Genomic DNA, 12,266 nt, shown 5'->3' with positions numbered 1-12,266 from the left:
ACTTACTTTGCGAAGTATTGAGAAGCGTTGCTAATACATTACTGAGCCTTATTTCCTTGTTTGGTTTCCTGATCCCCGATTTCCTGTTTCTCGTCTTTGATTCTGCCGAGTCTACGATAGCCTGTTTGTGCCTCACTCGACCTACTGCCTGTTTCACCATTTTACGATTTTGCCTGCCATTCTGAATTGTTTACCGTCTTCATTTGTATTAATCAACACACCTTCTGCACTTACATCCGTCTCCCAACCATCTCTGACAGAATACTTCACACTCCCTGACAAAGAGAAACACATTCACCTGTTCAGGAACAAACTAATGTTAATGGTGCTGAAACAGCCACCGTCAAATGGTGCGGTTGGAGTCTTGTTCTCGGACTCGGATCAATAGTAGACTCGACTCAATTTTTTTTTTTTATGGCTTGGACTTGACTCGGACTTGAACACTGGGGACTCGAGACTGGACTCGGACTCGAGGTTTAATGACTCAACTACAACACTGGTTTCTATATAGAAGCGAAGTAAAAAAGGAAATTTAGACTACAAACCGGACACTTTGTCTGCCTTTTCGCAAAGTATTCAACGCTACCTTGACAACAATAACAACAACAGCAAGATACAGTAAACATCCTGAAAGATGAACACTTTAAAAAGTCCAGGGAAGTCCTGAAGGTCCTTGATTGGTTTGTTTTTCACACATCGTTGTTGGTTGTTTTGTTTTCCAGTGTGTATGTTAGTTTAAAAAGGTCATATGATAAAATGCTTTTGACCGAGTTAGGTCAGGCCGGACAGGAAAATATTTGACTCGATTATTTGTACAGACATCGCTGCATTCTGTCCGTACGGTAGAGCCCTGCACTCCCGCGGGAGTCCCGCGGGACTCGCGGGACCCGCCGCAAAGCAGTGCGGCACGGGACAAATTTTGAAAGCTCATTGCGGGCGCGGGCGGGACCGGAAGTGCACATATGCGCGCGCGGGCGGGAGCGGGAGTGCACATATGCGGCGCGGGCAGGAGCGGTGATAAGCTGCAGTCCCGCTAACTAAAATTTATAAATTATTCATTTGTGTCTATCATATATAATAATTTGTGCTGGATATTTTATTTGGCATTAATAAAAACATTTTAAGATGCCTAAATTTACAGAGAGAGTCAGATTGCCAGATTGAGTGAGGAATGGCATCTTAAATTTGCCATTGATCACCCTAACGGGAAATTCTTTGATCACTCTAATGACTCGCAGTTCACACCCAGCTAGCAAGAGAACCATGAATGAAGTGATTTACTGCTTGAGTTACGTAGTGTCTCTAATAATAATTAGTGCTGTCAAGCAATTAAAATATTTAATCGCAAATCGCACATTTTTATCACATGAGAAACCATTGTAATTCTCTGATCAGCATAAAAAAGTGAATGGGCTTGCTTTGTACCAATGGTGTTTCTTCTTTTTTTTTTATTGCAAAGCAGAGCTAGTAAGAGAAGTGAATTGATTTACTTGTTGCGTTAGTCTCAAGTAGTAGTGAATCAGTTGAATTTTCCAGATGTTATGAAAATGTTTTCATTTCATGTAACATTTCTAAGAGCTCTTACAAAGTGGCTCAGAAGGTTGTGTGAGCAACATTCTGATAACATTATTACATTAGTGCAGGGCTTTTCAAAGTGTGGGGCGCACCTCCCCTGGGGGGCGCCAGAGTTCTTCGGGGGGGCGCAACGTGAGGAAACATAAACCAGAATAAGTTACTATTGCGGACATTTAGCGAACTTCAGCTAGCCTTTACCAGAGACAAAATGGATTGATTTTTAGTACCTAAAGCTACAGTGAGTGAGGAGACAGAGTCTGGGCCAAGCAAAAAACCAGACCCTCCAGGATTTCGCAATGTTGCGATTCAACCAATCCCCGCGAATTCAGGGCGGTGTTGCAATTATATCCAATCACCGCAACCTTCCCGCAAATTTGACCAATCGTTGGCGTCGTCTTGAGGTGACGTCGACAAACTACCTTCCGCCTTACTTCCGTGTATACGTTCAAGAGACGCAGCATGCACGCAGTGTTGCCAGATTGGGCGGTTTTAAGTGCATTTTGGCGGATTTTGAACATATTTTGAACTGGAAAACGTCAGCAGTATCTGGCAACATTGCATGTGCGAGACAATGTTTATATAGGCTTAAATTCTGTTACTGAAAGTGTGTTATGTTTACAGTGAAGGACTGAGTGCACTTTACATTATTTTTTTACTTAATACAAGAAATTAATGGATGCCAACATTTTTGCCAAAATGGTATTTTATTTTCCATTGTTTAGGCAGCTTCAGCATCATACAGTGAGATTCTGTTCAAATTGTTTTTTTCTTCTATGAATCCTGAAGGCCAATTTATGCTGACAACCCAGTCCTCACAGATGGCGTCGCAGACAGTGTCTGTGTAGCCCCCCCACCTTCGCAGACGCTCTGCGCGCACCTCCCAAAAATTGTGACCCCCTCAGAAGCCTTGCAGACAGTGTCGCAGACAAGAGGGCTCTGATTGGTCCACTCTACATCCGCTGTACACGCACTTCCGCTTCCCTACTTTCCCGGTTTGTTTTGTTTTCACGACCGGCATTTTTAAAAACACGAGCGAAGATGGAGCAGCATGAAGAGCGGTTGATTGAGGAAGTACGTACATCTATACGACTCCAGTTCTAGTCATTATAAAAAAAAAAGTTCTAGTCATTATAAGTAACCGGGGGATAAACACTCCACTAACCACACCCACCAACTACTCCTAGCGACTTCGCGCCCCCTTGCGTTGTGCCGGTGAATAACATCGCGCACGCCTATTACTCCCCGCTCAACAATAAATTACAACTGTCTGCCTTGTCGCAAGAGCATGCAGAGGCCTTGAGCCATTTATTTTATTAGTTTATAATTATTGTTTAATTTAGTCTTCAGGAGAGACTGCCTGCACACAGTACTAGTGTTTTGTTTTTTTTTACATGAAAGCTGAGGCATTTATATTATATTATAAGGTAACTTCATGTTGTGCTGTGAGGTTCTATGCACTTTAACTTTTGAACCAACAGGTGCATTTGGATCAGTAAAGCCTATTTTTCTGCATTTTTGTAGTCCTGGTAATCTTTTATATTGGTAAAGATGTTTATAGGACCATTTCTCAGTGTCTTTGTTTTTTTAATCAATAGTTTTTCAGTAACAACTTAATATTTAACATATCTCTCAATTTTAATCACAAAAAGAGAAAATCGCAACAATTTCTCGCAACTTTCACTTCCTCCTGCAATGTAATCGCAACAAAAACCTAAAAAACACCGCAACTTTCATCGCAATTTTTTGGAAAACCCCCCGCAACATCAGACATTTTAGCCCGCAACAATCACAAAAAAGGCCCGCGGAATCCTGGGGGGACTGAAAAAAGAAGGAAGTATGACCACGATTATTTAAAGTTTGGATTTTCATGGACTGGATCTGAAGATGCTCCACTGCCACAGTGTGTTGTCTGCCAAGAGGTGCTAGCTAACGATGCTATGAGATGTTTAAAATGTGTAAAACAAGATGCTTTAAAAAGAAAAGCACAGATGTTTAAAATGTGTAAAAGAAAAAAAAATGTGTACAACAACCATTTTTTTTTTTAAATATGAATAGAACATTAAGTATAGCAACAACAAAAATTGTGAGAGGGGGCGCTGTTGTTTATTTGCTCTCTGAGGAGGGGCTGACTCTCCCACACTTTGAAAAACCCTGCATTAGTGAATTCTTACAATCTGCTAAAATATTTACATGACAAGTGCATGTGATTTTGGAGGAAAGGCGTATGTGGGTTTAAAAAAAACAAAACAAAACAAATGGACTTACTCAGTCTTAGCCACTCCCATCTGTCCTCCCACTTGTCAATCATTTCTTTCCTCTTGTCCGTCAACTGTAGCAACTTTTCTTTAATCTGTGCACAAGTTAAAACGATCATTTATTTGCTATTGGAAGACCTTCTCAGAACGCTGATATTCAGTGCAACACTTTTACACACACACACGACATTTAGAGTGTGCAGACCGGCCCCTCACCTCCTCTGATGCGTAGTGTTTGCGTGCCAGCAGAGACTTGCCCAGCTCGATGCAGGTGGTGAAGCTGTCGTTACGTGCATCGATCTCGGCCTTGATGCCCTGATGGTTGTTCATGAGCAGCTCCACAGAGGACACGTCCCTGCAGCACGCCAGTGGGCAGAAACACGGTCAAGTAGAATGTAGTTTTAACCATAAAACCAAATTGTATGTTTTGTGACAGTAAGGATCATCAGGATTATACATATATATAGAGGATATTACATGGTTGCGTGAAGATATGAAGTTTACCTTCGAGTGGTGAACATATTCACAAGTGAGTGAAAATATTTTCAACATGAAAAAATAAACTTCATATCTTTGCACCACTGTGTAACGTTCTTTATATTACAACCCTGATTCCAAAAAAGTTGGGACAAAGTACAAATTGTAAATAAAAACGAAATGCAATAATTTACAAATCTCAAAAACTGATATTGTATTCACAATAGAACATAGACAACATATCAAATGTCAAAAGTGAGACATTTTGAAATTTCATGCCATATATTGGCTCATTTGAAATTTCATGACAGCAACACATCTCAAAAAAGTTGGGACAGGGGCAATAAGAGGCTGGAAAAGTTAAAGGTACAAAAAAGGAACAGCTGGAGGACCAAATTGCAACTCATTAGGTCAATTGGCAATAGGTCATTAACATGACTGGGTATAAAAAGAGCATCTTGGAGTGGCAGCAGCTCTCAGAAGTAAAGATGGGAAGAGGATCACCAATCCCCCTAATTCTGCGCCGACAAATAGTGGAGCAATATCAGAAAGGAGTTCGACAGTGTAAAAATTGCAAAGAGTTTGAACATGTCATCATCTACAGTGCATAATATCATCAAAAGATTCAGAGAATCTGGAAGATCTCTGTGCGTAAGGGTCAAGGCCGGAAAACCATACTGGGTGCCCGTGATCTTCGGGCCCTTAGATGGCACTGCATCACATACAGGCATGCTTCTGTATTGGAAATCACAAAATGGGCTCAGGAATATTTCCAGAGAACATTATCTGTGAACACAATTCACCGTGCCATCCGCCGTTGCCAGCTAAAACTCTATAGTTCAAAGAAGAAGCTGTATCTAAACATGATCCAGAAGCGCAGACGTCTTCTCTGGGCCAAGGCTCATTTAAAATGGACTGTGGCAAAGTGGAAAACTGTTCTGTGGTCAGACGAATCAAAATTTGAAGTTCTTTATGGAAATCAGGGACGCCGTGTCATTCGGACTAAAGAGGAGAAGGACGACCCGAATTGTTATCAGCGCTCAGTTCAGAAGCTTGCATCTCTGATGGCATGGGGTTGCATTAGTGCGTGTGGCATGGGCAGCTTACACATCTGGAAAGACACCATCAATGCTGAAAGGTATATCCAGGTTCTAGAGCAACATATGCTCCCATCCAGACGACGTCTCTTTCAGGGAAGACCTTGCATTTTCCAACATGACAATGCCAAACCACATACTGCATCAATTACAGCATCATGGCTGCGTAGAAGAAGGGTCCGGGTACTGAACTGGCCAGCCTGCAGTCCAGATCTTTCACCCATAGAAAACATTTGGCGCATCATAAAACGGAAGATACGACAAAAAAGACCTAAGACAGTTGAGCAACTAGAATCCTACATTAGACAAGAATGGGTTAACATTCCTATCCCTAAACTTGAGCAACTTGTCTCCTCAGTCCCCAGACGTTTACAGACTGTTGTAAAGAGAAAAGGGGATGTCTCACAGTGGTAAACATGGCCTTGTCCCAACTTTTTTGAGATGTGTTATTGTCATGAAATTTAAAATCACCTAATTTTTCTCTTTAAATGATACATTTTCTCAGTTTAAACATTTGATATGTCATCTATGTTCTATTCTGAATAAAATATGGAATTTTGAAACTTCCACATCATTGCATTCCGTTTTTATTTACAATTTCTACTTTGTCCCAACTTTTTTGGAATCGGGGTTGTATATGGACACATCCACAAAAAAATACGCAAAAGAATTTTAATTTTGAGCTGGTTCGCCATTTTGACAACGCACATCCAGTCAGCAAGAAAACACTGGGAGTGATGTCATCAGAGTGAAATATCAGGAATTATTGTACATACAGGACACTTTTTCCACAGAATAAAAAAAATGTGTTCTATTCCCTTCTAGCAGGTTTATTGATGGTACGCAATATTGTTATCATATCGCTTATCCTCCGTGTATTAAGCCACTCTTCCCAATGGAGAACGAGTGTGCAATATTGTTATAATATTGTGCATTGTCAAGACAACACAACGTCACACATCAGAGCTCATGCGAAGATCCAATGACAAAACTTTTCTGCTGCGCATGCGCACAATCGTTTCTTTGTCAGCCGGGAAAGAGAGAAGACGAGGCTAATCCAGTGCTAGGTTTAAGCACTAAATAAATAAACTGAAAACTGAAACTAAAGATGCGCTGAACACACGAAAGGCTACCAAAACTTCATTAGATATTCTTCATGCATATTTACAAGAGAAAAACATACCAACGGACATCGAAAAACTGGAAAAGCAAGCAATAGTGGAAATATTGTGAAAGTTCTACTTGGAGGTGAGGAAAAGTGACGGAGACTTTTACAAGAGGACTTCACTCGTGGACTTCACTTAGCAAAGCCCTTTTGTTTTGAACAACTGCAATGGAACAATTAACTACGACCAGAAGCAACTGTGAACTTGAACTGTCAGCCTGGATAGAGCTTGGATACAAGTTGGGTTGTTGTTCAGGCTTTTTGAACTTGTACCATTTTTATTCTTAGAACTTTGACTTTGTACAGTACATTGGATTGACAGAACATTGAATTACATTCGATCAGAATCAGCAGTCAATATTGGTAAGTTCCCCCTGTTCTTAACTTTTTGTAAAATCTATAATTGTTCCATTGAATGTGTATGGGCGGCACGGTGGTGTAGTGGATAGCGCTGTTGCCTCACAGCAAGAAGGTCCGGGTTCGAGCCCCGTGGCCGGCGAGGGGCTGTCTGTGCGGAGTTTGCATGTTCTCCCCGTGTCCGCGTGGGTTTCCTCCGGGTGCTCTGGTTTCCCCCACAGTCCAAAGACATGCAGGTTAGGTTAACTGGTGACTCTAAATTGAGCGTAGGTGTGAATGTGAGTGTGAATGGTTGTGTGTCTATGTGTCAGCCCTGTGATGACCTGGCGACTTGTCCAGGGTGTACCCCGCCTTTCGCCCGTAGTCAGCTGGGATAGGCTCCAGCTTGCCTGCGACCCTGTAGAACAGGATAAAGCGGCTACAGATAATGAGATGAGATGAGGTGAGATGAGATGAATGTGTATGTATAATAATAATAATAATATTGGTCTATCAGATATATTCCATTCAGCTACTCATCTTTGACTTGTTTAATATCATGCTAGCTGAATGGAATATATCTGATAGACCACTCAACGCCAGCCAATATTATTTAAATATGCCACTCAGATCCACAATATATTTCATATGAAAAATGCGAGTTTTTCAACACGAGAAGATAAACTTCATATCTTCAAACTAACGTATGATTTTCTTTTTATTATATCGACTCATTCACAAACAAAAAGTACCAAAATTTATCAAAACTATTCATCGATTTCCTCATGAGTGACATAAAGAGATTTATCATATGGCCCATACGGACCCACACAAGCGCACTTAATAAACCCATTCGGAAGAGTCATGTGACTGGGCAGATATGGATTTTTTAATCTGGTCCGGAAAAATCCGTACGCAGCCCCGGACTCATTTCCCTCACTTCTGCGGTTTTCATTTTGCTCTGAATTGTTACTTTGAAAAATGAGCGACACATCTGAGCACAGTGAAAGTCAATTTTATTCTCCAGAGGATTTATCAGACAGACCTCATTGAACAAGCTGAACTTGTCGAAGAAAAAGAAAAAAGTACTTTTGAGTGAAGAAATTCACTTGTTTACCCAAGAACACATCCATTATTATGAAAACACGATGTTTTGTTATCGAGTCATCATCAGATGAAGAAGACTGAACTGACCTGACTGCCGACTCGACTCCATTTTGTTTTCAAATCAAAATTCTTTTGTGTCGACTTCATGGGCTCGTACTGATGTTGTCTCCATGAGCTGACCCAAGTTTGAACTGACTTTTACACACGATGTTATCTTAAAATAATTTTAATTTCAATAGAACAGGAAAGTCAGTTGTATTTGATAGAATTCAAACTTATTTCAAACTTGTGCAAAGGTGATTCAGCGTATAAATGGTTTGCTGCCAATCAAATAGCAAGAGTGCTCTGAGAGCACAATATCCCCCGCTGGCAACTACGCCATAACTCTGGTAAAATGGGACTGAATTGAGCGAAATTAGAATCTGCGTATTACTGATATATAACAAAGAATCCCGTCAAGTTTGGTGAAATTCCTCCAAAAATTGTGAGAGGAGTTGATTTCAGAAGGTGAGTACCCTTCCTGGGACGGACAGACGGACATCGCCACGACATAATCCCTCTTTGGGCCTTTTGGCCAATGAGGGAAAATAAAAATTGCGAGGGAAGTTGATTTCAGAAAGCAAGCACACCTTGATGAAATTGCCAAAGTACAAGTTTGTTAATAATCAAGGGCATAACTCTGGGAAAATTTGCCCAAATTAAACGAAATTTCAACATGCATATAACGGTCATATAACAAAGCCTTCTGCCAAGTTTGGTGAAATTCCTCTACAAATTGTAGGAGGAGTTGATTTCAGAAGAACGTACACCCTCATGAAATTGTCAAAGTTATTTTATCAAGGCGTCACAGCCCTGAACAACGCCTGCCTGTCCTGGGGCCTAACGATCAGCAAACTAAAGGCCAAAGTAATGCATGTCCAGTGTGATGAGCCAACCGCAATCACGATCGAGGGTACGCAACTAAAGCACGCGCATACCTTTACATACCTAGGAGGAAACCTGTCCGACGACGCAAGTCTTGACCCTGAGATCCAGTGCCGAGTGAGTCGCGGTGCAGCTGCGTTTAACGCCTTAAGAACTAGGTGCTTTGACAGAAGAGGCCTATCTTTGGCAACTAAGGTGACTGTTTATAAAGCCATAGTCCTCCCCTCGCTCCTATATGGATCTGAAACATGGCCCACTCTTGCCCATCATATATGCCGCTTGGAAGTTTTCCACCAAAGGTCACTTCGACAAATCATGAATATCAAGTGGTGGCATTGCGTCACCAACACGGAGATCCTTGAGCGTGCCAACTGCTCTTCCATTGAAAGCATGATCCGTAGTAGCAGACTTCGATGGCTTGGCCATGAATCCCGAATGGACAACTCCAGGATTCCTAAGCAACTTCTGTTCGGCGAGCTGAAGCTTGGTAAATGCAACAGGGGACGCCCTTGCAAGCGCTGTAAGGACTGCATTAAAGAAGACCTTCGCGCCTTCCAAATGGATTTAAAGACTTGGTATGAGGACGCCCAGGACTGCTGCCTGTGGAGGTGTGCCCTCCATTCTGGGTCGGAAACCTGCGAGCTTAGGCTCAGAGAACAAGCCGCAGAGCGACGAATAAGGAGGCACCACAGGGCTACGGGTCCCCCATCGTCATAATTGACGGGGATCTTAAGTAAGTAAGTAAGTAAGTAAGTATTTAATCAAGGATCAAAACTCTGGGAAAATTTTCACAAACGAAATTAAATCACAATATGCGTATTACCATCATATAACAAGGCCTTTTGTCAAGCTTCGAGAAATTCGTCCAAAAATTGTGAGAGGAGTTGATGTCAGAAGGCGAGCGCACCTTCATGAAATTGTCAAAGTACAAGTTTGTTAATCAAGGGCTATAACTCTGGTAAAATGCGACCAAACTGAACAAAATTACAATATGCGTATTACCGACATATACCAAAGAATCCTGCCAAGTTTAGTGAAATTCCTCCAAAAATTGTGAGAGGAGTTGATTTCAGAAGGCGAGTACCCTTCCCAGGACGGACAGACGGACGGACAGACATCGCCATGACACAATCCCCCTTCAGGCCTTTCGGCCAGCAGGGGATAGAAATTCGTTGGTTCGTTTTTCACACACCATTGTTCATTGTTTTTTTTCCCCCACTGTACACGTTAGTTAAAAAAAGGTCATATGATAAAATGCTAATTGACTGATTTAGGTCGGACCAGATGGGAAAATATTTCGCCCTTGGTCATTTGGGCATGACCTTGAGCCAAATATTTTCCCATCTGGCCCTCCCACTCAGTCACTAAGTACATATTACGCCACAGTTTTGGTTCTCTGTGTCTTGGGTGTAGCTCATATAAAAAAATACCAGTGGTGTATTTCCCAATAAAACACTTGTTTTCATATAATATAACTATATACATTGTGTGTACACTACCGTTCAAAAGTTTGGGGTCACCCAGACAATTTTGTGTTTTCCATGAAAAGTCACCCTTTTATTTACCACCATAAGTTGTAAAATGAATAGAAAATATAGTCAAGGCATTTTTCTGGCCATTTTGAGCATTTAATCGACCCCACAAATGTGACGCTCCAGAAACTCAATCTGCTCAAAGGAAGGTCAGTTTTATAGCTTCTCTAAAGAGCTCAACTGTTTTCAGCTGTGCTAACATGATTGTACAAGGGTTTTCTAATCATCCATTAGCCTTCTGAGGCAATGAGCAAACACATTGTACCATTAGAACACTGGAGTGAGAGTTGCTGGAAATGGGCCTCTATACACCTATGGAGATATTGCACCAAAAACCAGACATTTGCAGCTAGAATAGTCATTTACCACATTAGCAATGTATAGAGTGGATTTCTGATTAGTTTAAAGTGATCTTCATTGAAAAGAACAGTGCTTTTCTTTCAAAAATAAGGACATTTCAAAGTGACCCCAAACTTTTGAACGGTAGTGTATATAACTACATACTGTATATTTACTCAGGCTTTTCTACTCCAAACCTTAACCAGAACCCTTTCAGTTTTGATAAGCGTAGCACTGAGCTTTTCCTACATCGTCCACTTATTCCAGTCCTCACACCCACCTGGGCTTCTCCTGGGCCTCGATAAGGCGGATGACGTCCTCCATCCAGAGCATGAGGTCACGCACCATGTTGAAGAAGCGGAACTTGTCTCCGGTGTCGAGCAGACGCGCCCTCCGCCCTTCACAGGCTTCCAGAAGGTTCCGCCATGCGTCCAGGACTTCGCTCTCCCTCCGCTGAATATCGTCAGCCTTATCGCCGGCATATGCTGACTGCAAACGTGTCGCGTCATCCTGCAGCTGCCTGACCTACACACACAGGTCATTTTTATCTTAGTGATACAATGAAGAAAATGTTAAATATCATCATTAATATTAGACAAACAGCTGGGATTTTACTCTACGTATCTGTTTACACTGAAAAATATGATTTTCATTACAGTTTGAAAGCTTAATTTCTTCTGTTAAGGTCGTACAAACCTGCGTCCCCAGCGCTTGTATGTCATGTTCGAAGGTGGTGTGCATTCTCTGGAGCGTCTCCACTGTGTTCTGGTCTCGCCCGAGCTCTTCCGGAAGCTTCTTGTGCTTGTCCAGGATGCGGCAGAGGATCTCCTTGACGTCGTGATAGAACTTATGCAGCTCGTAGGAAGCCGCCAGGATCTGCGTACGAGTGTCAATGAGCTCCAGGAGATCCGCCCAGGCCTCGTTAAGCCCGTCCTTCCACTCGGCGACGGTTGCAGCGTCAGCATGGCCGGCGTTGATGAGTTCGTCGGCCATTTGGTTTACACCATCCACACGTTCCTGACCGATGTTTCCGGTGTCGCGGGCGAACTCACGGAAACGCTCCTGCAGCATCTGAGTAGAGAGAAAAAAAACAAACAGATAAGCTAAGGCTAAAAATAGACGCTTTGAAAATGTGCTGTGATGTAAGAAAGAAAACATGCATAATCGTTGATATAGCAAAATTTTCGTTTACTGTAGAGGTGATGATACACGAGGCAACTTTTTGGGCAATGTTGCCAGACAATGTGGCACAGGGCAACAGACAATTGGCAACAACCAATCAGATAAGAGCAAATCTATCGCCAAGGAGACAGACGCCGCAAAGATGGACACTGAAATATTTACAGCTGTCATTTTTGGATCAATAAGTCAGACAATCTCTATTACAACTCAAAAAAAAAAAATCATGAGTTGCCCATCATTTTTAACTTGACACAAGAGAGCTAATGTTATCCCTACA

The 12,266-nt window shown here is 41.9% G+C and overlaps 1 protein-coding gene across 2 annotated transcripts in view; it reads right to left on the bottom strand.

Moving 5' to 3' along the window:
• The window catches only part of sptbn1 (spectrin, beta, non-erythrocytic 1), a 237,292-nt gene that overhangs the window by 17,740 nt on the left and 207,286 nt on the right, over positions 1 to 12,266 (bottom strand). For both annotated transcript variants that reach the window (XM_060940853.1, XM_060940854.1), the window contains 4 exons: positions 11,504 to 11,878; positions 11,088 to 11,332; positions 4,047 to 4,185; positions 3,841 to 3,925 (listed from right to left, as the gene is read on the bottom strand). In XM_060940853.1, coding sequence (XP_060796836.1) covers positions 3,841 to 3,925; positions 4,047 to 4,185; positions 11,088 to 11,332; positions 11,504 to 11,878 — 844 coding nt within the window. The remainder of the gene's footprint in view (positions 1 to 3,840; positions 3,926 to 4,046; positions 4,186 to 11,087; positions 11,333 to 11,503; positions 11,879 to 12,266) is intronic.

The sequence above is a fragment of the Neoarius graeffei genome, chromosome 15 (genome assembly GCF_027579695.1).
Source record: "Neoarius graeffei isolate fNeoGra1 chromosome 15, fNeoGra1.pri, whole genome shotgun sequence".
NCBI classification, from domain to species: domain Eukaryota; kingdom Metazoa; phylum Chordata; class Actinopteri; order Siluriformes; family Ariidae; genus Neoarius; species Neoarius graeffei.
Note: the sequence above shows the minus strand (reverse complement) of the source record. Positions and strands in the feature narration are given on the sequence as shown.